Raw genomic sequence first — 24,199 nt, 5'->3', positions numbered from 1 at the left:
GATAGAAGAGACGAGAGGGATGTAGGAAACAACAGTATGAGAAAAAGGCTGACAAAAAGAAAAGTGAGGGGGGGAAAAGGAGTACGAGATTGACTCCTTCTGCCTCTGTATCACTGCTGCAGTTGTAGCCTTTGACGTCTACAGAGAGAGACAGAGAGGAAGGAAGAGAAAGAAGGCAGCAGCAGCAGCTCAAGTGAAATGTTTTTCATGTGGAGGCTCCATCAGGATTTGACAACAAAAAGGGCTCCCTGTCACCTGCAGCAACACGGCGGGGCTCATCCCCAGTCACTCCGGAGCGCAGCGCAAAGAGGCAGACAGAGAAAACACAGCCTACAAAGAGCTCTTCTCGAGTTAGATCAGGGTGACAGACACTTAAGAGACCCAGCTTTAGTCACACATCTCGCGCCTCAGATCAGGGTGTTTTGCTAACAAGCTCTGCAGCAAGTTCCCTCTCTTGCACACTGAAGCTTATGAATAAAGGCCACTTTTTCATGATGAAGAGTTCTGTGTAGAGTTGTGAGGGAATCTGTTCACAAAGTCTCTTTTTTCGGGAATCTCAAAGAAGTGGAGTCCTAATTGAATTAGCTGGCTTATTAGTGTTTGACATTGTAAGCTTGGCTATAAGTAAGGAAGTGGGGACTTGGCAAGGGGATTTAAAGAGCAGTGTTGGTTTTGGTTCTAATTTTACACTCTCCTGACACACATTATTCCCCTCAGCTGCAGTTAGGCCCAGATATGGTAATGCTAATAATATGTGTGCAAGGGGGTTTAAGTGGCTCTCTCACCTCAATCGCCAAGCCTTGGAAACATAGTCGTCTGTAAAACTAGTGGCTAAAGCCTTGTCAATGGTGTGGACACATTATACAAAATAATAGAGATACTGAGTTATTGTTGTTCCATTCAAAGGTAAGAACAAGCAACCTTCCTCAGCCTCCGTCCATCTTTGTCTGTTCACAATCCTCTTATCCTCCAATCCTTATATTTGTATGACTTCAAGGGGAAAAAACACACACACTAAGCACACCTTTGGCCGTAATATTGTTTAGTAGCCTTGATGTTGATTTTTGCCTCTGTTAGTCTGCCTTAATTTGGTCAAATCTAATTGCTAATTACACTTTTATTATCTCAGTGTGTTAAATCCAAGGGCTTTACCAGTATTATCTTTACTTACTGAAAGACAAAAAAGAACCTTTGATCAAGATTAACTGCATATACTATCCTTTGGTCTGTGCAAAACACACACACACACACACACACACACACACACACACTCTGCACAAACTTAATGAATCCGTTTCATCTGTCCTCATGACTTTCTCTCTGTGTTGTCAATATTCACCTCCCCATGCCCTAAGAACACAATTTCTAAAAAGTACAACTTTATGCTTTTGAAGAAGTGTATTAAATAATAACACAAACTCACATTGATTCCTTATTAATCAACTTTTCATTCAAAAGTAGTCTTTTCTTGATGCATTTAAGTGTTAAAAATGACTGGGGTCAGATCTATGCTAAACTGAGGCAAGTATCCATAGGATAACTTCCAATAGTAAAGAAATGGGAACGAGAGCTGAGCCCTGAGGGGAATGCAATTAATTGGGAGACAGTTTGGGACAACATTTTCCACTGTTCCAAGAACCCAAATATCCCAGTATATCCACTTCAACATACAGTATGTCATAGGACATATTGGACCCCTCAGAAGAGATACGTCTCTAAAGTCATTCCCACTCCCTATTGCCTGTCAACCTGAACAAACTGGAACTTTCCTGCATATGGTCTGGGAGTGTGAACAGGTGTACGAGTTCTGGAATAAAACAACATCAATAATATCTGATGTGATAGGATGTCGAATCCCTACTGACCCGATTGTTTTGTTAGTTAATGACGACTCTAAATTACACCTGCTTGGGAGACAGAGGAACATTTGGCTAGCCGGCTCAACTGCAACCAAGAAAATGATGGCTGATCACAAAGTTGATCACAAAAAAAATGACTGGGGCCAGTGGTTAACATCTTAATCTTTTGCCTCATGTTGATTGCCAGCTTCCTTTGGGAGCACAAAGGGAACCGTGTGGCTTTTACCACATAACCACGAGAGCGCTGACCATTTAAAAACACAGAAACACAAACATTGGCATTTATTGCACCTCCTCAAAAATATATGGGACAACTGGTAGCAAACAAATAATAAATGTAAGCCTCCACAATTAGCTCTTGCTCTCAGTGGATGCATAATGGATCTCGCTACACAAAACGATTACATGCCACTTGAGATAATGACAGATTTGTGCTAAAAGGAGCAACTTTACCCACTTAGTAAGATCTCTTTGGGGGTATCACACAGTTTGTGACTGTGCTGAAAATGCCAGCGAGGCCTGTGGGCCCCTCAGCCTCCCTCGGTGCCAGAGAGCATAATGCCAAGTGAATGCCCTGCCTGACACATGATAAACTTGGGGACAGGTGACCAAAGCGAAGCAGGCCATTCCTTGCATTCCAGACAAGTTTTTGCGAGTAATGACATGCCAAGAGCCAGCATGTCACTTTCACCTCTCATAAATCCAGCAGGAAAAAAAACAGGCCAAGACTCTCACTGTTGTCAACAGGTTTGATGAAACAAGGCAGCATCAAGGTAAGATATATTGACAATGTAATGGCTACTTTTTTTGTGTGTGCTTAGCTAAGAGAGGGCTTCACTGTACTCAATTTAACACCAACACTTGGCGTGCTCTCAGCGGCTATCGAATATAGTTTTGAGTGCAAAAGCCAGTAAACTACACAGTAACTTCCAGGTCACCAACCACATTCTGCTTTCATAATCCAAAACAAAGACAACACCAGGTTGAGTTAAAGTTACAGATAATAATCCAGGTTGAAAAAGTTTATTCGGGACCAGAACTGACACTCTTTTTGTACAAAAAAAAAATGTTTGTTCCATTATACTGGTTGTGAGAATGAGCAAAAGTGTATTGTCAGCTTTAAAGACCTATTCAGAGTCAGCAGATGCTTTGAAACAGAGGGTTTGGAAGAGAGAGGAATAAAGACACTAAGAGATTGGTGTTTGAGAACATAATCGTCTGAACACACAGCACAACTGCATTTCTTTTCATTTCCATCCTTGTATGTCTCTGTGCTTTTTCTTTTTTGCCCTGGTCTTGTAGATATCCCACGTATTCCCCACTGCCCATGCACATACTGGAAATGCCTGGTTAAGTGCTGCTCTGACATTAGCTGAGTGTAGTCACAGCATTTGGCCTGGGGACAAATGTTAGAAAGGCCCTATAAATATGGATGCCACACACCCCTCCTCTTTTCTCCCGTTCTCCCTGGGCTCCCTGATGAGTTTGCATGTGTTTGTGTGAGTCTGTGTCTGTGTGGCACACAGTTTGCTCTGTCACACCATGTCCCCACTGTTTGTTTACTCACACTGACAGAGATACACTCGCTTGCCGTTGGTGCTCACCACCCACGCCTGCTATCCAAGTGCCAAAGAGCTCGCTACTTCTCCAGCTCCTCTTGTAAATAATGCATCCACCAATGCTAGGCAGCTAGCTAGAGCCGCGGCCCCAGCTGTCTGAACCATTTCATAGGCTGATGAATCTGTTAGCCTGCGCGTCACTTTCAGTTTGCCTGTGTGTACGTGTGTTATAGCGAGTGTCATTGTTACCTGCTGTTACATGGCAGAGCATCACACCCAGAGAGCTCATTGTTGCATTGAAATGGTGCCAGCCGAGCCAGGCGTCTTCCTGTGTTCCCACCTCTGGCCCCGGCGCTGTGGGTGCCCAGGGCTGCACTGATGCCAGCACGTGCGGAGCTGCAGGGAGGGTCCCCGTGGGGAGGAAGTGGGCCATTAGTACAATCCTTGCCCCAGCGTTTTACTCCACTTCAGTACACATCACAGAGGGCCGCCCTCTCTCTAACTAGCTAACACATGCTAATTAGTCTGGCGACAGAGCCAGGTCCTCCTTGCTTTGGGAGCATATGTGTAGCTGCAGAGCAAAGCTGGCAAAGGACTGACACCGCTTCATTAAGTTTTCTTTAATGCACTTCAAATAAATGAGGAATGTAGTACAGAAGCTAAGCGTTTTAGATTAGCCTGAAAAATATGGTTGATGGGGCCAGGGTGAGTCTTTTAAATACAATCTCTGTAAGGGTCAGAATTCAGTCTTATCTTAAAACTCACTGCTTTAGACAGGTATTTTACCTAAAATAAACTGCTGTGCATTTCTGTGCGACTTTCCTTACCTTCCAGATGAGTGTGGCGTGCCGTCTGCTCTCCAACCAGCTCGCCTATTCCAGCAACGTCTTCATTTTCTGGAAACAAGAACAACCACAGCCTTAATGAAACTTAATGATGATAGCCATAACACAACAATAATCCAGTGGTCTGGAAAGCTAATCAATGCGTCTTCTCTCCTTCCCCTAATGACCTGTGAAAACAAAGCAATAAAAAGGCGGCATGTGTTTATTTTGGCTAAAGCAACCGGCTGATAAGAGCGTCTGGCTGATTAGCGACGAGCAAAGCCAAGACAGTCACGAAGATTAGGACACAGCACAAAGCTAATGTCGCCACGTGAGGTAAAGGTGCGTGCGTGTGCATTTCAGAAACTTTCCCCTTGATGGAAAGTTTGCTGGCCAATTTTCATTCCATATTCACTCTACCACAGTAGACTTGTTATCTATGTGTTCCTGTTTTATGTCCATACACTTTCCTGGTACTGTAAGTCTATAGTCGGTGGTGGAAGTTTGTCATCCCAGTAGTGCGATGATGAACACATGTTTCCCTTGCCTTCTGTGTGAAGTGGCTGACCAGCGCAGCTCTCGTTTTAGCAGGGCTCTTGTCTTTTGGTCTCTGGCTGATTCCTCCCAGACTCTGGCCCTTCACCACAAATCATTGTGGTGTGCTGTGCGCAGCTTCGGGACACAAATGTGCCTCCAAAACGGTGTGAAAGCATTGTTTCCTTAGAATCATCTTTTCCCTTTTTTCAGTAAGAAATAGAAAACCAGGGGATGTTTTTTTTTTTGTTTTTTTTTTAAAACAAGCTTGTGATTTCCAGTCTCTTTTCAGTATGAGGGAAAGTGTTAGTTTGAGTGACTGCTTTTAATTTAAGTTAAGTACAGATAGGGGGGAGAAGGAAAAATAATATTTTGCTTTCAAGGTGTAGAAGGAATTATAAAAAAAGAAAAAAAAAAAGGGGAAAAGAAAAGATCACACAAGAGCACACTCTTCAGCGATTTCGATCAGCAGCAGTAACATTTCTTGTCACCACGTTATAGTACATTATCGGCATCTTGTCACTACAAATAAGGACCAGTCAGTACATAATTTACATCAGTGGAAATCATGATATGTACATGTGCTACACAAACACACAGAGGAAAAGACCACTTTTACATCGTTCTCTTGGGGTCAAAACCAAATATAAGTCATGCATACTTTTTTACGACACCCAGCGTTTCTGAAACTCTCAGAATTAAAATGATCCAATAATCCCTGTAATAAATGTATTTCTTATTCCCTTGCCAGATCATATGAATACCTAAACACACAACACATTTCACATCACAACATGGGAGATCAGTGTCAGGTGGATTACATGGAATGATGGGGTAATGTGTCTTTTTTTCCTGCTTGCTGGAGAGCCTGGTGTCCTGATTAAAAATTTCAGCTCCACTGCCTTTCTAATTAATTAGCGAGGCCACTCAGAGGAGCGCTGTGGACCAATTAGTCTCTAGCAAGCCGATGATGCCTATCGCTACAGCATCACTGTACAGCTGTCGCTCTCCACTCCGAGGACGGCTGGGGATGGACCCTCAGGTGCTCGCACAGGTTCAAACAGCAGCATGCGTGCATGCACACTACATCAGATGCGAGCATACACACAGCATAATAATAATAGGAATAATTATAATAGAAAAGAAGAGATGTACAAAATGTACACATACAGACACACTCATAAACACAAGGTCATAAACATATTTCCAGACTGAGCTAATCTTTTCATTAAATAAAAACGATCATAAACATGTGTTCCAGTGTTCTGAGCCTGGATTAAATAGAAACAGCTCTTGTAATGACTCAGTGAGTCTAAAGGAATCGGTCAATGGAGTTTTGCTGCAGACAGTGATGGAAAAACTAGTTGATTATTAATTATTCAACCAACCAACAGAAAATGAATCTATAACAATTTTGACGCTTAAATAATCATTTAAGTAATATTATAAGTGAAAATTCCTAAATGTTCTGGTTACAGCTTCTAAAATCAGTTTTCTCTCTAAATATGTTGGAACTTTTTGGATTTTCGATTGTTGATCAGACAAAATAAGAATTTTTAAGACATCACTTTCAGTTTTGCCATATTTGGATGGGAATCTGACATTATTTTTTATTTAAGAAATTAAACAATCAATGCATCATTAGAAAAAAAAAATACTTTTCCTACAAATACTGAAAACAAATCCTTGCAGGATTTGCACTTTCAGGCAATGCAGCTGGAAAACATGCATCTAAAGGGAACAAAGATATTGCTAAGGTCAACAGTTTAAGTTCTTCTGTTTACTGTGGGTTAAGGACGTATACACCATGAATATTCTTTTCCTACCCTAATCTACAGTAGTTGACATTGCATTGCTTTGAAAGTCAGGACAAAAGCCATCTGAAGACTGAAGCGGCACCTCTTTTATCCTGCTAGAACAACAACAAAAGCAGATGAAATGAGGTGGACCTGTATGTTTCTTAGGTCTTGATGGTGAATTCATCCTGCATGCTGACCACAGGGCTGGGTGGGGAGGTTGGAGGGAGGGGAGGCGTCTGCATTTCTTTGGAGGGGTGGCAGAGTTTGCTGACTTTGTGAGAACGGACTAGTTATAAGACCGAGGAAGCTCATTTCCACTTCAAGGGGTCGTCTGAAACATGGCATCAGCAGGCCTCTCTGTTAGCTCTTGCTCACTGCACACTCGCACGTGTGTGTGTGCACAAATGCACGTGCGTGAATGTACACACACACTCACATCATCTGATCGTCTCACATTCACATATATTCATAATGTATCCCCATCGCCTCTTCTCCCAATGTCTAATGTTTATTCGTACTTGAGGAAAATGCGCTGATACAGTTTTTCTTCAAGACTGAAAAACAGCCAAAAGCTAAAAAAAAGAAAAAAAAGTGGAACTTCAAAGCCCCCGATGGTGGTGGGTACACATACACATTAATGAACACATCATACATTTCACACACAGACAACCACATAACGTCCTGCAAATAATTCACTTTCTCTTACAAGTTTAATTACAAAATGGATTGGCACGTTGGAGCATAAGAAATGTGTGCGTGTGTGTGTTTGCACAGCGCAGGCAGACACATACTAAAACGAGTCACTTTGCAAGCACAAACAGTCAATACTGTAGTGGCTGATTAGTATGAGAAGAGGGGATGGATATTGGAGAAGGGCTCTCAAGAGCCACCCATGAAACATGGAGAGGATGTCAAAGCATTTTGTTCCCATCTCGTTCATTAGATCTAACTCAGGCTGGTGGACGCTCAGAGTGTTTTTAAGGGCATTCATAATCTCTCTCACACACAAACAGACAAAAAAACAACACTGTTGGAAACAGTTGTAGATATATTAGACCGGCGTGTCTGACATTTTGTCGACATAAGTAATTAATTTAGCCTTTCTTTTGGGAAAGTCCAAAGAGCCCAATTAACATGGCTAATATTGCTGCATCGTGTAAAAACATTTTTTTTTTTTTTTTAATACAGAGGGAATATTCAAATGACTTGCCTTCATTATTCAAATGTATAAGCAAAATCATCACTGGGGAAAGAGACAAGATGAGATTTACACTCCCAGGAACAAGAAAATGATAATCAATCTTTTATTTCTGCAAAGCAATCAAATAAACAGCATATGTGCTTTCCCTTTATCTTGGTTATATGTGTCATCTGAAATCTGAGGGATTCTTACATTTATCCTCATTATTTTTCACTAGAAATGTAGAGGCTTATTTCTTTTGTATATATTGACTAAGTGAAATCTTGCTCTGATAATTGCTATTCATTTGAAACAGAACAGATTTGGATACATTGACAGCATGTTTGCATGACCCTAGAAGCAGTTTGGTATTTAAATGAAATTATACAGTAATTCAAGGCTTTAAAGAAGGAGGATTTTTGACTTTTACAGTTGGTCCAGTACACATGCTCAGACAGGAAGGCCAGGCCAAGACGCACTCGGTTGCCAAATCCCACGGATTTGTAAGCAACACCCTGCAGGAATGGAATCAGACAAACAATATTCTTAATTTAGAGAGCGAAAATTTAAAAGTTCAGAGGCAGGAGGGAGGGACGTTTTTATTTTTATAGATTGATATTGTGGTACTGTGTTTTCTATTTTCACGGCCTGTTCGGGTATTTGTTTTCTAGCGAACTCAGGGGCCCCACTACTGCAAGGCCCGGGCTCCTGGCTCTACTCTCCCACTAGTATAGCTATAACAAAGTCAATATTACAAAGAGGTAACACATGTCGAGGTATGCTTCAGGCCTGCCCTGGTGCTGTGATCCTGGATTGGGACACGCAAACACACACACACACATACACACACACACACACACACAGTGTAAAAGAATGCATGCCTTCAATAGTAGGCTGCCTACCTCCATGAAGAAAAATGTATGCCACTTTTTTCATCTCTTTGCAAATTTGTTCTCTGGTTGAAGCTGGTATTTTGGCTTTCACACATGTGAAATTGTTCATGTGTGTGTGTGGGAGTGTGTATGAACTTCTCCTACACAGTGTTATGTGTGAGCGCCAAGTACTTGTTGGTGTCTGCGCATTCACATACATTTTAAGTGTGTGCATGTGTGTGTGTGTGTGTGTGCGTGTGTGCGTGCGTGTGTGCGTGTGTGCGTGCGTGTGTGTGTGTGTGTGTGAGGGCCAGTTTGTTTTGTTTTTCCCTTACTTCAGCACATCTGAGAGAGCTTTTCTGGAACTCCTGAGCCCTGTCCAAACAAAGATGGCCGTATGTGAGGGATTGAGGGGAGGTGGATCAGGGCGTGTGTGCATCTGTGTGTGAGTGTGTCTATGTGTGTGTGTGTGTTTGTGATTTTTCAAGTAAGCTGGGACCAGAAGGGCCTTGCGAAAAACCGTGAGGAGGAAAAGAAAACCGAGCCCCTGAGAAAGGCAGCTGGAAACACGGAGTCTTGCGGTCTTTCTCCCCCTCATCCCCCACCTCTCTCTCCCTGGTCCAGCTGCACTCAGATGTGTCTGCCTTGTTCCCCCCCCACCCCCCCTGAATCCCCCACCACCCACCCACCCCTGCACTCCCAAGCTCAATGCCACTGCCAAGAAGGGAGAGAAAGAGGGAGAGTGTCGCAGCTGGTAATACTTACTGGCCATTTTACCGCGGTAAAGGCATGAGATTCATTAGGCAAGGGCCCGCGTGTTTTGTGCAGAGTACCGGCCGTGTTATTGTTAGGATGTGGTAAAATTATAAATATGGAGGGGTGAGGGGATTTGGGGGTGCAGGAATCTAAGTGGAAGGGTTGGAGAGGAGCGAGAGAGCAAGTTGGTGGGGGGGGGAGGAAGAGGAGGAAAACATGCCACTCATTAACTCCTCTGCCACAGTCTCGTTTCTCATGATTGGGTGGCAATAAAAAAGTCTGTCACAATTTGTCAAAGTTAATGACTCAATGGCACACCAGCACTCGTGCGCTGGAAGACACGCTAACATATGTCGAATTAGTCAATAGCTTTATAATTGCAGAAATAAGGATTCCAGCTTTCGCCAAGTGAAGCGGACTTAGAGGGTCCTGAGAGGGAATTTGCAATTTGGTTAGGTCGATTGCAGAATGGCAATCACCAAGGCTTGGCACTGCTTTCCTCACGCAACTGTGAGTTTCTTTTTTTTGTGCGCTTTATTTCTTTCCTCCCTCCTGCCAATTTGAGCCGCTCTGTCTTCTTTGTGACCTGTGACTCTGGAACAGCGTCGAGCCTCCACTTCAGCCCCTCTATCTGTGAACTTTGTAAGACTGATAAAGACTAAGACACTCAGATGGACTTTCCTTTGGTTTGCAGTCTCCCTCCCTCTCTCGTTGTCACACACACACACACACACACACACACACACACACACACACACACACACACACACACACACACACACACACACACACACACACACACAGGTCCAAAGACACTCCTCACTCATTGTGTGGCTTTGGGAGTGACAAACTTGTCATTGCAGTAATGTAGCCATTGGTTAAACACTCTCTTCCTCTCCCTCCCCTCTTTCTGTGTGTGTATCTCTGCCCTGTTTTCTGTGTCATTTGCAGACTGAGACTGTAAATACTAATAAATGTTTCAGCTTTTTCTTGGAGCGTTCTATCTAAATCGTGGAACTACGTGATCAGGAGCAGTCTTCTCACTATGCTGGCTGAGGTAAATGATTGCACAGATCTGTACATAACAACAACCTGGGCATTGATTTTTCTTTCTTCTTGTTGCTCTGTCACTTTTGGTGATATTTTATAATGTCAGTGGATGTAGCACTTGCTTGCAAATAATCCAAATAGAGCAATTATCCATGGTTCAGCATAGCTTATACATACTTTTGTATTTCCACAGCTGTTGGGTGTGCAGGCCCAGGTGTTTACAAGTAAACCACCATGCTGACACACTGTTTGAACAAAACTCAGAGGAAAGAAACAAATATTATTGCCCGGTCGTGTGTCTTGAAAACCAGCCAATCTGTCTACAGTAGTGTTCGGTTTAGTTGAAAAAACACATAATTTGGAGATTGCTTACACACAATTAGTGCAGCCGTTTTTACATTAAAAATGGTCAAAGAAAATAAAGAGCTATTGGCGAGATCATATCTAGGAAATCTTCCAAGATTTCTCTGGCTGCGAGCTGGTTTGAGTAGGGGAATTCACTGAGTGGGGGTGTTTGTGTGTGTGTGTGTGTGTCTGTGTGTGTGCACATGTTTGCATGAGAGGGAATGTGGGAGAGTGTGTGGGCGCTTGTATGTGTGTAGTTCAGGAGGTAGAGTCCCACCCTGTAGACTAGTGTGATGACTAAATGTCAATTTGGGGGAGTCTCAGCAGTGTTGGCCTTCTGTCGTCACGCTGCTGTCAAGCCTGCACCGTGTGTGCGTACCGTCGCCCACGCCAACCAATGATCGCCATGGAGATGTCCCCTCGCAGAGAGGGGTCGGCAATATGTCTGGGCTCTGACTAATACTTTCTGTTTGTGTTAGGGTGTAGATGGGGAGGGAAGTAAAGAGCAGACGATGTTGGTCATCTTCTCTCCCCTCTCTCTATTTCCACCACTCCTCACATTTCTTCGGTCCCCTTCCCTTTCACTGCCTCTCTCCTCTCTCTTTTCATGTGTCTGGTTGCACTGTGTGGTCATGTCACTCCCTTAAGTCTCCAGGCAGAAACCTAGCATGTTGTTGCAGTGCTGGGCCTTACAGTGATATTTGCATTTGGCGTGGGGGCGATCAGTGGGCCAGCGAGTGCAGGTGTCAAGTGTGACAGGGAGTTGTCCTTATCTGGCGCAGGTCGCTCCCTCTGATAGGCTGAAGGTCAGAGCAGATCTCGAATATATTGACGACAATGGTCTCTTTTATTTTCTTCCCTTTCCTGTCCACACAAAGGCCAGTGATAAGGAAGCGTGTCTCTGAACAATGAGCCTAACAACCTACAGAGTGATTTCTGCCTTTTAATTTTACTTTATTGCTAGAGCATTTAGTAAAAAAACAAAAAAAACAACACAAAATGATATGACAATTTGGATTATTGATTCATCTTTAAAATCATTCATCAAGCAAGAATAACACTAAAATTAGCAATAAGCATTTGCTGGTTTTGAGGATTGTCTTTGTTTTATATCCATGTAAATTTTATTTAGTTTGTTTTTTAAAGTTTTGGGTGGAACCAAAAAAAGGATCTTTTAAATTTGGTTATTAAGAATTATGACCAACGTATGTACTGAGCAGGTACATAGTTGAAAAAAACAACAACGTATAAGTCCTCTCTGGTGAACAAACTATGAACCTGAAACATATTTTGGGAATTTCTGTACTACAATCGGTTATTTACTGGCCGACATATACTGTATGTTGACACTGATATGGTTTTAAAACCTGTCGCTGACATTGGTCGCACCAGCATAATTTATTTAGCTATTATTTAGTTGAACAGTAACACCAACACAGTATTTCAATTTATCTTGTAAAATGTGTATATAAACACAATTTGGGACATCTAGCCTGGCATCTTTTGGACAACGTTTCCTCAACCTTCCTACCTCCCCTCATCAGCTTTCCTCAGCCTTCTCCACCTTTGGTGCAACAACTTTTCCCCACCTTTCCGATACCTGATTCCCCCCCGTCAAACTCACCCCTGCTGCTCCCTTCCTATCTCACTTCTCTTTCTTTTTGCCAACTTTACGTTCGTTCTCTCTCTCTCTTTCTCTCCCTCCATCCCCTCCCTGCTTCCCCTAGCACCCTTCTTTGAACCTGCCCTTGTGTCTGTGGACCCAGAGGTCTGTCACTGGGCAGATGGTTTGATCTCTGGCTGGGGAAATGCTTTGAGGAGAGCTGAGAGGGGCCAGGGGCCTGGACTGGGGGCCTCTACCTGGACCTGCTGTCTACACAAAAGATGGGAGAAACTGCTGCTCCCTTGATGCTTGGGTATTTGAACTGACAGTGTAGTCCAGTGTTAACAGTGTGGCACAGCTCTCTCTCTATACAGGCTGCACTGACAAGAGAGCATGGCATATGATAGCGAGATCACAGGGTTATATTTCTGGTCCAGTATTGTGATATTATACTCCATCTCCTCTGTTTCACAATATCAAAGCCAGCTGGGTCCTTTTTCCGTCCACTTCATAAACAAGCATGACTGTCCTGAAGTACACGCACGGCTATTTATCATGCGGGTGAGTCAGACTTAAGGTTTCGTCATTGATCTGATTTGAAATGTTACGGGGAAATGTTTCTGCGACTGTGTCAACACCACACAGAAGAAGCAGGAATGTTGGATAAAGACATTTTGCTGGTTTGATTGTGGAGTAATAACATGGGTTGAGCGTGAGTCATATGTGACAGCTAACAAACCAAAAAGACAGGACTGGTCCTCCGGTCGAAGTTGAAACTGGATGTCATCTGGAATGACAGATATCATCACTCACAATTCAGTTGTTTAGATTGCCAGATATGAACTTTAGATGTACTGTATGTTCCTGATTAGTGATTCCTATCAGTGAAGACTGTATTGCAATTCCATTACTAGCGGGCAGCAGTACAACATTTTGCATGTGTTCACAAAAGGTAGAAGAAAGGATTTGCTATGTCAGATGGCACCACAAAGGGCTAGAAGTCCAGCAGGCTTGAAATTATGACCCCTTCATTTATTAAATCAGCTGCACCTAACTTTGCAACATTGAGACAAGACTGAGAGGCACTGCCAAGCATCTGAAACTTATGTTTCACAGACACAATAGGTTCACAGATGACTATTATTGTTCCCCAGCCTTTGTTTAATGTTTATTTACCTTGCTCACTTCATTTCCAAACTTCATTTTCAAATGTGGCCCTTTTCAATAATAGTCTAAGTAGTTTACAGTAAATTACTAACATCCCTATAAAAAGCGCTAAATCTAAACACTGTAATAACTTGTTGTATACATTTTATAAGCCCTGTGACACATTCACTGATTGATAATGAATCTCAAAATCTGTCTAGTCACAAAGAGCATTAATTAAGGGTGCGTGCAAGCAACAGACATTGCTGCTTTTATTTGTTTGACTTAAAGAAAGGAGAAAAAAAAGGAAGAAAAGACAGGGGTCCCAGGTCTCCACATGAATACATGAAAACACATGCTTCTCTTCTCCTTCTGTAATCCACCGGGGACTCACGCCCCATTTGGTTCCCATTAGCATAGCTCTGGTCGCTCTGCCCCGTGTCAAAGCCCAGACGCACAGCTGCACAAAGGACAGGGACCTCTGGCTCTGTGACTGCCAGCCGCTGGGCTCAAAACCAGAACTGACAGGAAGGATGGGCCTTCCACTGTAGGGATTTCAGAGGGAAGATACTAGTCTTTTCTGTTTCCCCCTGTACAGTATAACAGTTTTACACTGAAGTCAGTGATTAATTGTAGTTTATTTTGAAGCACTTTGTAAGGCAAGAAAGCTCCTTTTCAAGTCAAATCCAACATATAAAATCCAACAAGCAAAAATTAGCCTTGGCATGAGGTATTTGCTCCCTTGTATTTTGTGGCGTGCTGTGTCCGACTACAAAGACTTTCCTTATTCAGCGTGCTTTATTTGTCACCTGTTTCCAATATGGACATTGTGAAGTCCTGATCTATCTGACGGAGCCAGGCCCTCGTTTTATGACACGCAAAGCTGCTGTGCCTCTTTTCCGACACACGTTGGCTGCACATTTCTGGCAGGAAATTGACAGCATTTCAGCAGCTAACTCATGGATGAGATAATATCTTGTGGGTGGAAGAGAGGACAAGATGCTCCCAGTGTTTTACAGTGACCCTAAGCAGAGACAAATTTAAATCTGAAGCTGCTGCTGCAAAGAGAAGGCACACACAGGGTTTTCATTTAAATCTCGGCTTAGCTTAACTCACCAAACAAGGAATGTGGTTTGTGGCTGTGTGTTGAACATGGTAAAGGTTTCAATTAAAGTAGGAGGAACAATACACAGCCAGCATCTAGCAGCTGTCTGGGTTGGCTTTCCATTGTACGCTGTCAAGGGAGTATACAGAGAGGCTGAAAGGGACTAGTGGTGTTTTTGGTGGCATATTGTTACAATGTCAACCTTAAAATATGACAGGGTAGTAAAACAGTCGTATCAAATAGTATATTAGGATCACCATCAGTTCTATGGTTTCATAGGACTTGTAATGGCCAAGGCTACTTGTAATGGCCAAGGCTCTGTCTTTGTTGACCTCTACATATGCTGCTTAGTTTAGGGATGGACTCATTTGCATGTGCCGGCAATAATTCTGGGCCATGTTGCCTGTCTCACCCAGTCTGTTTAAAATCCTCTTTGGACCCGACTACAAGAGTCCAGGCTGAAGCCATCTTGTTCTGTAGCTCCTCTTTCCTGCAGTTCTTCAGTCCATCTGTCCCACTAACAGTCTTTTAATTGAGAGTCCTCCCCAGTCTGATGCTGGCCATTGCCGACTGTCAGTGTTTATACAATTGGGCTGGGACAGGGATTGCGAGCCAAGCAAAACATCCATGAAACATCAAGCCTCCAGCTAAACAAAACCCAGCAGTGAGACACACACACACACACACACACACACACACACTTGAGCCAGATAAGGGCCGAAAATGATGCTTTCTGAACGCAGCTAGGTTAAGTTGTTGACCACAGCGGTAACACAGCAGCTGTGTGAGAGTGTTGACTGTTGTCTGGATCTAATTGCTTCAGCATTGTGGGATTTTCTTCACTTGCTAAGAGCTTTCACTTTTTTAGCCGCTCATTTTTCTAGTGATTTACGAAGTCTCACACACACACTCGCTCATACACACCCTTCTGTCCTTTGCCTCACCATCGTCCTCTTTAGTTGTGAGCCAAAGAGGAAACCCTGGCGAGACGCTAGCACAGTGACTAATGCTGTGTATCTGGCCAGGCCTCAGATAACACAGCCTCCTCCCCCGCCTGCTGTGACAAATATGTGCGAGTGTAGCAGTGGGATCCGGGCCCTTGTCCCTGACCCAGCCCAGGCCAGACTCAGGTTAAACGACGGCCAAATGCAACCCAGATCCATGCTGGCCACAGAAGCAGAGTTTGGAGTACGTGAGAATCATGAGAAGAAGTCTTTATGAATTTGTCTTTCTTGTTTCCTCTGACAAGCCACACACGCAGACAAACTCACACATCCTTGATGATGTTGCTTTTGATGGCCATCTTTGACACATCCGTCTGCTGCCTTTCCTAAAAAATTCTGTAATCACTCGTTAATCTTTCACCTTATTGCGTATGATCAAGGCTGATGCCGCCATATCACAAACATCTCATGTGTTACTCTTCTCTTACAAGTTCCTTACTGAATGTGGAACAACGCACAAATGAATATAACAGGCACAGTACGTCCTCTCCCTTCCCTTTTCTCCCGTCAATGCCTCCTCAGTTGAGGGGGCTTGCTGCTTTAATGCTTCTTAATGCTGCTGTCTGCTTAATGGGCCAGATATGAGAGGTGCTGCTAGCCAGCGTAATAAGTCAGTGATTAGAGGGCGCCTTGTCACAGCAGCAGCCCCGCAGACAGTGGCACACTCTAATTGCCGTATTAGACGCCCCTTAACTATCTTGTCAGCTGTCAGACCCCAGCTCGTAAACAGCAGAGGTGCATTTGATATTTCCAATTGTTTATTTCCGTCTGCTGCTGCTAGCGCTGCCGCACACAGAGGTAATTAGAAAAGGGTTGTGTTGTGTGACATCACTGTGCTAAATTTGGGTACTTGAAATTAAGAGTTTGCAAAATCTTTACGTAAGGAGAGTAAAAAAAGGGAAAAGCATCTTACATGGAATCGTACAGAAAATTTAAGTTGGGGTTAAAAACAAAGAAGTGGACAAAAGTGGTCAGTGTGAAACATGATTGGGGTGGCAACTAAAGAATATTTAATCTGCTGATTATTTTTACAATTAATAGAACTATTTCTGGTCTATAAAATGTCAGTAATAAATACTGTCTTTATATTCCAAAATATATGTTGTCAGAACCAACATTCTAATTCACATTTGAGAAGTTGGAACCAATGAATTTTTGGCATAATTGCTTAAAAATAACTTCAACAATAAATAGATTATATACAGTGTTGCTGATTACGTTTTCCATTAGTTAGATTATTAAATAACTAATTATTTCAGCTCTATCTAACATTATTGAAATGTAGAATAATAATAATTTTTTTAGATAGCAGTGCAACAGCAGTTTTATGACAGTTTAAGTTAAATATAGATTTGATTGGAGAAGAATATATTATAGATGCATCCATAACCACGAATTAAGATCTTGTGACAAGGTTGTAGGCTATGTTGTGTGTATCTTACTGTACATTGTGACGACATACAGAAGGAACCGCATGTGAATGTGAAGAACAGCATTAAAAAACAGCTTTCTGAGTCTATCCTGTATCTGAAAGGTCACAGGGCATCGGCGGTCAATGAATGTTCATGTCTGCTGCCTAAGTGTCCTTGAGGGGAATGCTGAACTCACTTATTGCACAGTGCTCTGGATAAGAACGTCAGCTCAGTTCATAATGTATGTACACTCCAACTGACACATGGTGTATAATCCTCACACACGGTGAGGATTGCCATGCCTGCACCTGGAGAGCTTAAAAATGGTGTAAAGTCAAATAATCTCTGTCTCCTGTCTCATCTTGTGTCAAACAGCGAGGTGACACGGTTAGAAGTGGTGTAATTTTGTGTTTAATCTCGGATTAGCTCATGTTCACTTTGACACCTCCAGTTACTAATCTGGTGTACGACACTTTAGGGCGAGCAAGGGGGAGGGGGATTGTGATAGATTTCATGGTCCCTTAGTAGATTAAGAGTGAGCAAAGTTTTATATCCTGAATTGCAGGATATTGGTCAATTCCACAGACTAGTTCATCTTATTTCCTCCATTTAAACACCCGAACGTGCACTTCAATGCAAAAAGAACACAAAAATCCTGTCATCAGTAATCATGCGTTGACCTCAGCTGTGTGACGTGAAGGCTGAGCTGCGCTGCTGATCCCTTTCTATCTGGAAGTGCTGATCGACTGTTTCTGACATTGTGAAATATAGTTTGTTGGCGCAGACATGGACTCCAACCTACGACCCTTTGTGTGCATGTCTGTGTCACATTATTGTCACACTGTTGCCTTAGAAGAATAACAGTGAGACAATATGAGATAGCATATTTAGTATGGATTGTAAATTCATAAAGTTGATAGGGCTATGGTGTGAGGGCAAGCAGTTCCTTTGTCACCGTCTATGACAGACACCCACATGTATCGCTACAGATAGTGCCTTCACATTTTGATCCGTTTGCTCAGTACTGGATTAGGATTTTCCTGTCAAAATAAATAGGCAGCCACTAACAGCACTCACCTTGTACACTACATCCAATGTCCTGCCTTAAAGAATTTCTGAAATGCTTTGAAAGTCATTACAGATTTTCTTTCTTAACAGCCTAAATAATTAACACCCTCAGTCATTCGGCCCTGACTCAACACCATATAGGCCTATGCCAAGTATAAAATATATTATCCTTATCAAGTGGAATTGCTGTTTATTTTATCAAGCTATTAACTTCTTTTATTCTAACATCAGCAGCCACCATACTTACATTACATGTTAATGTTAATGTATTTGATTTAAAAAAGAGATAAGTGTGTTTTAAGAGTGAAACAGTTCCAACTTTTTTTCCTTTCTCCACGAGCAAGGTTTGCTGCACCAATCCTCCTACAGCTGCAGATTCCCTTTGAGGCAGTTTAGGTTGCAGAAGTGTTACTATCTTTATCCCTCCATTCATCTTGATAATGTAAAAAAATGTCTGATAAACAAAGGGCTGCCAATGCTTATTAAGATTCATGTTTCTAATGCCTTTTTCTCTTTTGACTTCTCTTTTATTGTCTTCTTGTTTCTCCATGTCAGTGAGAAATTTAAAGCTTGCAGCTGTTGCACTCATTCGGATGATAGAGCTGTGTTCATTTGTGTGGATTTCTGTGTGTATCATACGTTTTTATCCCTGCTGTACAATCTCTTTATTGTTTGGAGAATGTGAAACATCTTACCGGATCGAATGACCTCCCCCTGCAAAAAGTACCTGGATTTTTGTTAGGAGTTTTTAACAGCCTTTTATGAAGGCTTAGGCAGACGATGCATTGTGCTGTACTGAGTTGCCCTCGTCAAGTCTGGACACTTAACCTCTCACTACTAAAAGCTTCCCAGGGTCAGACTAAGTGCAGCTCCAGTGTTGAGTAATGGAGCCTCAGTCAAAACAAGTTACATTTCTGTGTTTTCAGGAAGGGAAGTCATTTGCCAGTTCTCATGAACTGGGAAATTACAGTAGGCAGATTCACACGTTGAAATAAAATAGTAGTTGGGGAAATTTGGTGGATGAGAGTTATTGTTATTGTTTGTGGCCGTGGCTGCAACTGCTGATATGTGTTGTATTACAGTGATAACTGTATTTTTTAAGTAAGAGTTTGGACAAAGTAATCATTCGTGCTTCATATTTGTATTTATGACAGTCTGCTGATAAGTGCTCTTTCTCAGTCCTTGCTTTGTCATCTCTCCTCTGCGCTCAAGCTGTGACTGACGTGTTTTTGCCTCTGTCCTGTGTCTCTGCAGGCCATTCGCTGCACACTGGTGAACTGCACATGTGAGTGTTTCCAGCCAGGGAAGATTCACCTACGAACATGTGACCATTGCAAACACGGCTGGGTAGCTCACGGTGAGTTAAGTTATTGTAAGGGTGATATATGGTGAATATGGTAAAAAATGTACAAACCTATTTACTGAGCATATAAAAAATACCTTCTGGTGCTGTGGAGAGAATAGAACCGCATATCTGTACTCTCTACTGTGTATGGAAAATTACAACACACGCATCTCACATATCTCGCAATTCTAATGTTTTTATTGTTACTTTATTTACTGCAGGCAGTAGCTTCTCTCTATCTGTGGCTGTGAATGTACTCAAATCCAAATGAAAAAACTTTGCTATTTTTGTTTGCTTCTGTATTTTCTTGTTGCTTTCAAAGTCTTGTTTTTGCACCTTTAGATAAAAAAAAAAAGATAAAAAGAAAAGAAAAGAACACAACCACAAGACAGATAGAGAAGCGAGAGACCACACCTCATGAGTTTTTCATGTGGGTATAAGTAAAAAGGAGAAGAGGCAAGAAAGTACAAAGAGAAGGAGGGAGAAAAAAATGAAAAAAGAAAACACCTGTTTGGCTTGTGTCCGCACAAGAGCGAGCCATGGGCCCTTCAGCGGATCGCACAGGACCCCATTGACTATTTTTTAATCTCTCCCTCTGAACTGTCAGGCGCCCATCTCTCCTCTCCCCCACTTTTCATTTCATGTCGGCATTGGCAGGGACTCTGACAAGTAGTTCTTCATTTTTTATTATGTTCGTGTCTGGCTGCGCTGTGTTGTCAGGCAAAGCACTCGTCAGCAGGAAAAAGCCGTCCCAGGATCAGAGAGAGACCCAACCAGGTGTCACCCAGACAGGCAGGGAAAGGGGGGGAGGGAGGGAGGTATGAGGTAAGGGGAGAGAGAGGGATTGAGACAGAGATGAAGAAAGAGAGAGTCGACCAGGTGTCGCCCAGACAGTCAGAGAGGAGAAAGAGATGACTGAGGTTGCGATAGAGGGGGCAATAACAAAAACCCAACTTGCGCTCACAATTAAGCTTTACAAGTGATACGACTTTTCAACCACGCGTTTTGCCACTCAGGCAACATACAGACTACTCTGTCTGTTGGGTCTTTAAGCAGCTAAGAGACACTAAAGATACTACTCAATGCTGAGAAATGTGCTTCCACCTCCTCTACATGTTTTACGGGTAAAAAAGAAATTTAATTTATGTTGTCATATTCTCCCTAAACATGCTACTGAACATCAGTCAAAGATAAAGAGTAAAGAACAGTGCCCTCTCTAGTAGATACATGAAAATATAACATTATCACAAAGAATTAGGTCTTTATCTAGAAAAGTTAACATTATTTTAAGTAGGATTAATGCATTAATAATGCAGTAATTCACACAACATCTCTATCTGTATGTATTTTGCTACAGATTGAATATATATATATATAAATACAGGAAATAGCCCACTTCATAGTACTTAAAACGTTTGAGCACTGCACATGACTAGGTATAGATATGAGATAAAATAAGGAACGCAACAAGAAATTTAAGTCCAGCCACAAACTGTTTCCGATTTGAGACGAAACAGGATGGATGCAATTCAGGTTGGGGTCGAGGTGGAGACAGAAGAGGCAAAGAAAAAGGAAGATGTAAGAGCAGCATAACTGTGAAAGAGCAAGAGATTCGATTAAATAGAGAGAATGGCAGATAATTACATTAATGTCATTGCTTTTATCTGATATGTTCTTATCAGCTGGTGCTGACCGCGCAGTAGCCTCCACAGGAAGATTTGAGATGAGAAGGAAACTTGATAGTCATTAACCGGGCCTGTCTGTGTGTGTGTGTGTGTGTGTGTGTGTGTGTGTCTTTTTTCGTTCTTTTTTCTTGTCACAGCTCTGGACAAGCTCAGCACCCAGCACCTGTACCACCCGACCCAGGTGGAGATCGTTCAGTGCAATGTGGTGTTCGACATCAGCAGCCTGATGCTGTACGGCACCCAGGCCGTACCTGTCAGGCTCAAGATCCTTCTCGACCGCCTCTTCTCCGTGCTGAAGCAGGAAGAGGTGCTGCACATCCTGCACGGACTGGGCTGGACCCTCCGAGACTACGTCCGGGGCTACATACTGCAGGTCGGTGACCAACACGCATGCTACAGTGCCAAACACATGTAAAACATCATAAGGGTTTAGGGTAAATGTCAATACATAATAAGGGCCGTAGTTACTCTCTGCTTCCAAACGCACACCCGGCACATGCTTTTATATTTGCCGGCAATTTTCTGTGATATCCCTGAACACTACCATTACTTTCTCTCACCAAGTGCATCTACAAATTTCCCCAGCATTGCAGTTATTTTAAGAGGTATTGATCATAAGCACAACAGTGACAATCTAAGCCACTTCAGTCCCATTGCCCATCCATTTTCTTCACATTTTCTCTGCTGTTACTTCTACTTCAGTCTGCCCCCTTTTCCTGCCCTGTCAACACTATGTCCCTCCGCTGGAAAAAGGAAAGGGATAAAAAAAAAAAAAAAAGAAAGTGGAGAAAAATGTCACGCCAGCAAACTATAAAACCACTGTAGTGCGTTTCCTCTCTCCATCCATCCTTCCCTCCACCACTCCCTCCCATATAATTGCAGGCAGACACATTTCTCAATCAAAGGTACGGAGGTTTTGGTGTTGAAACCCAAACCAAAGTGTTCCTGAATGAATTAGTTAAGAGCAAGTGAACATGTGCATGTGGTTAGTGTGTGTGTGTGTGTGTGTGTGTGTGTGTATATATCTGTGTATTGTGGGCTTATCTGTATGCGTATATAGTTTAATGTTCCAAGAGTGTAAGTGGAACAGCATGGTGAGGAGAGGGTGGTTTGTATGTGGAAACAGCTTCTGTGAGTATGAGTAAAGCACTCGCAGACCCAGTCTCTTTCTCTTAAAGCCTTAAAGAACACACACACACACACACACACACACACACACACACACACACACACACACACACACACACACACACACACACACACACACACACACACACACACACACACACACACACTTAATTCAGTAAGATTAACATAGTCTACTATATTCTTACACTGAAAATATTTGCTTAATTGTTCTAATTGAAACAAACTATTTTTTTTCACATATATATATATCATTATATAATAAATCTATTTTGTATATTTTTGCTTCACTGATCATTGGTTTAGTCTATTAAATGTCAAATAAATACTAAAAAAGCCCATTAAAAGTTCTGAGAACACAAGGTGACATCTTCAAATGTATTGTGAATCCAAAACAAATATAAAACACAGACAAGCTGCAAATGTTTGCTTGCTTGAAAAGCCCACATGATTAATCAACTATTTCAATTCTTGCTGGATAATTCATTTTTGACTGACTGATTAATCTGTTTCAGCTCTAAAAACATTCTCACAATTTAATTTCAATATTCTTTCCTGAGAAACATAACTAAACACTCCAAATCGGCAGTGTGAGAAAGCCTTGGATTGAGTAACCATTGGAGCACTGTGGTTCTCATAGTCGTGTTTATATCAGCTGGCTCTAATAGTCAGCTGGTGGGAGCACCGTTGCTCAACTGCTCAGCCCTCATGACACGCTACTGGCTAAATCCCCTAGATCTCCTCAGAAGGGCTTCAAAGGGGCCGCGGCCGGCAAGAAGCAGCCAGTCACTTAAGGGCAGTAAGTAGTCATTGTACGGCCCTATTAGCCTGTAAGTAGCTATGAAATTCAATCATCTTCCTCAAGCCTCCGGGCAACGCTTTGTGTCAGGGGTTTGTTCCCCACCACCATGCCGCGCTAAATTAGAGAGAAAATGAGAATAACAGTATTGCAGATGATAGATAATAAGTTGTCTTTGTAATATTGATGTCAGGGGACATTATTTGATGATGAATTACTTTACCGTGATCCTAGCAGTCAAACGCTCGCTCATACTGATTTAGGATTTGAATAAAAGTGTTTAGGCCACAGAAGTAATCATGTTCATTGTAATTTTAATGAGATATGCTATAAGTCACTATAATCATCCAGCAAAATGCATCCTCTGTTTCTCAAGTATGTTCTAATGAAGCTTCGGTTTACCATACTTTATATTATTAGCTTTTCTCTGCTAGCATGTCACAATGTGTGGAAAAAAAGTGTGTGTGTTTGGTGCATGGTGTTTGCAGGGTGTCAATGACTACGTTTACAAGCTGTCAATTTTCGGGTTACGGTCGGGTTAAGGTCACTATTCGGGTTTCTGAAACATTGGGAATAACCCGTTTACATGCGTGAGCAGAGAGAGTTACTCCTGTATACATGGCATTTGTAATAAATTGGCAATATCCCGAAGTAAACGGCGACGCACGGTTAGCGTCTGGATGTACGGACAAACCCTGCTTTGCGTAACTTTTCGGTCCCCTTCTTATAAATCTCACTATCTCGGTACTTTCTGCCGTCAACAAAAGACATCTTCATGGTTTTCACCACACTAATGAAGAAATTGGTTTCCTCCTCGCTCCAAAAGTGTGGTGCTGTGCTGCGTCTCGCCATGTTTACCTCTACTTCTTGTTTACTTCCGGTATACTGCGCGCAGGTTTTCTGGCGCATACAAGAAGTTCCTCTACTCAAAAGACCAAGATTCCTTGCGAATAGATCAGCGCAGAACACAAATCAATGTTCCTTTTGATGGGGATATGCCGATACGCGTTTACATGACCAAAATTTCGGGTTAGAAAAGGGGTAACCCAGGGATCATTTTCGGGTTTTTAAAAACCGGAATATGAGCATATTCGGGTTTTTGCCGGTG

The 24,199-nt window shown here is 42.4% G+C and overlaps 1 protein-coding gene across 4 annotated transcripts in view; it reads left to right on the top strand.

The window, feature by feature from the left end:
- Positions 1 to 24,199, top strand: part of bnc2 (basonuclin 2) — a 169,007-nt gene that overhangs the window by 101,478 nt on the left and 43,330 nt on the right. For all 4 annotated transcript variants that reach the window (XM_039802289.1, XM_039802274.1, XM_039802282.1 and 1 more), the window contains 2 exons: positions 19,371 to 19,473; positions 21,284 to 21,519. In XM_039802289.1, the coding sequence (XP_039658223.1) occupies positions 19,371 to 19,473; positions 21,284 to 21,519 (339 nt within the window). The remainder of the gene's footprint in view (positions 1 to 19,370; positions 19,474 to 21,283; positions 21,520 to 24,199) is intronic.

This window comes from Perca fluviatilis, chromosome 1 (assembly GCF_010015445.1).
Source record: "Perca fluviatilis chromosome 1, GENO_Pfluv_1.0, whole genome shotgun sequence".
Classification (NCBI taxonomy): Eukaryota; Metazoa; Chordata; class Actinopteri; order Perciformes; family Percidae; genus Perca; species Perca fluviatilis.
This window is presented reverse-complemented; position numbering and strand designations above follow the sequence as displayed.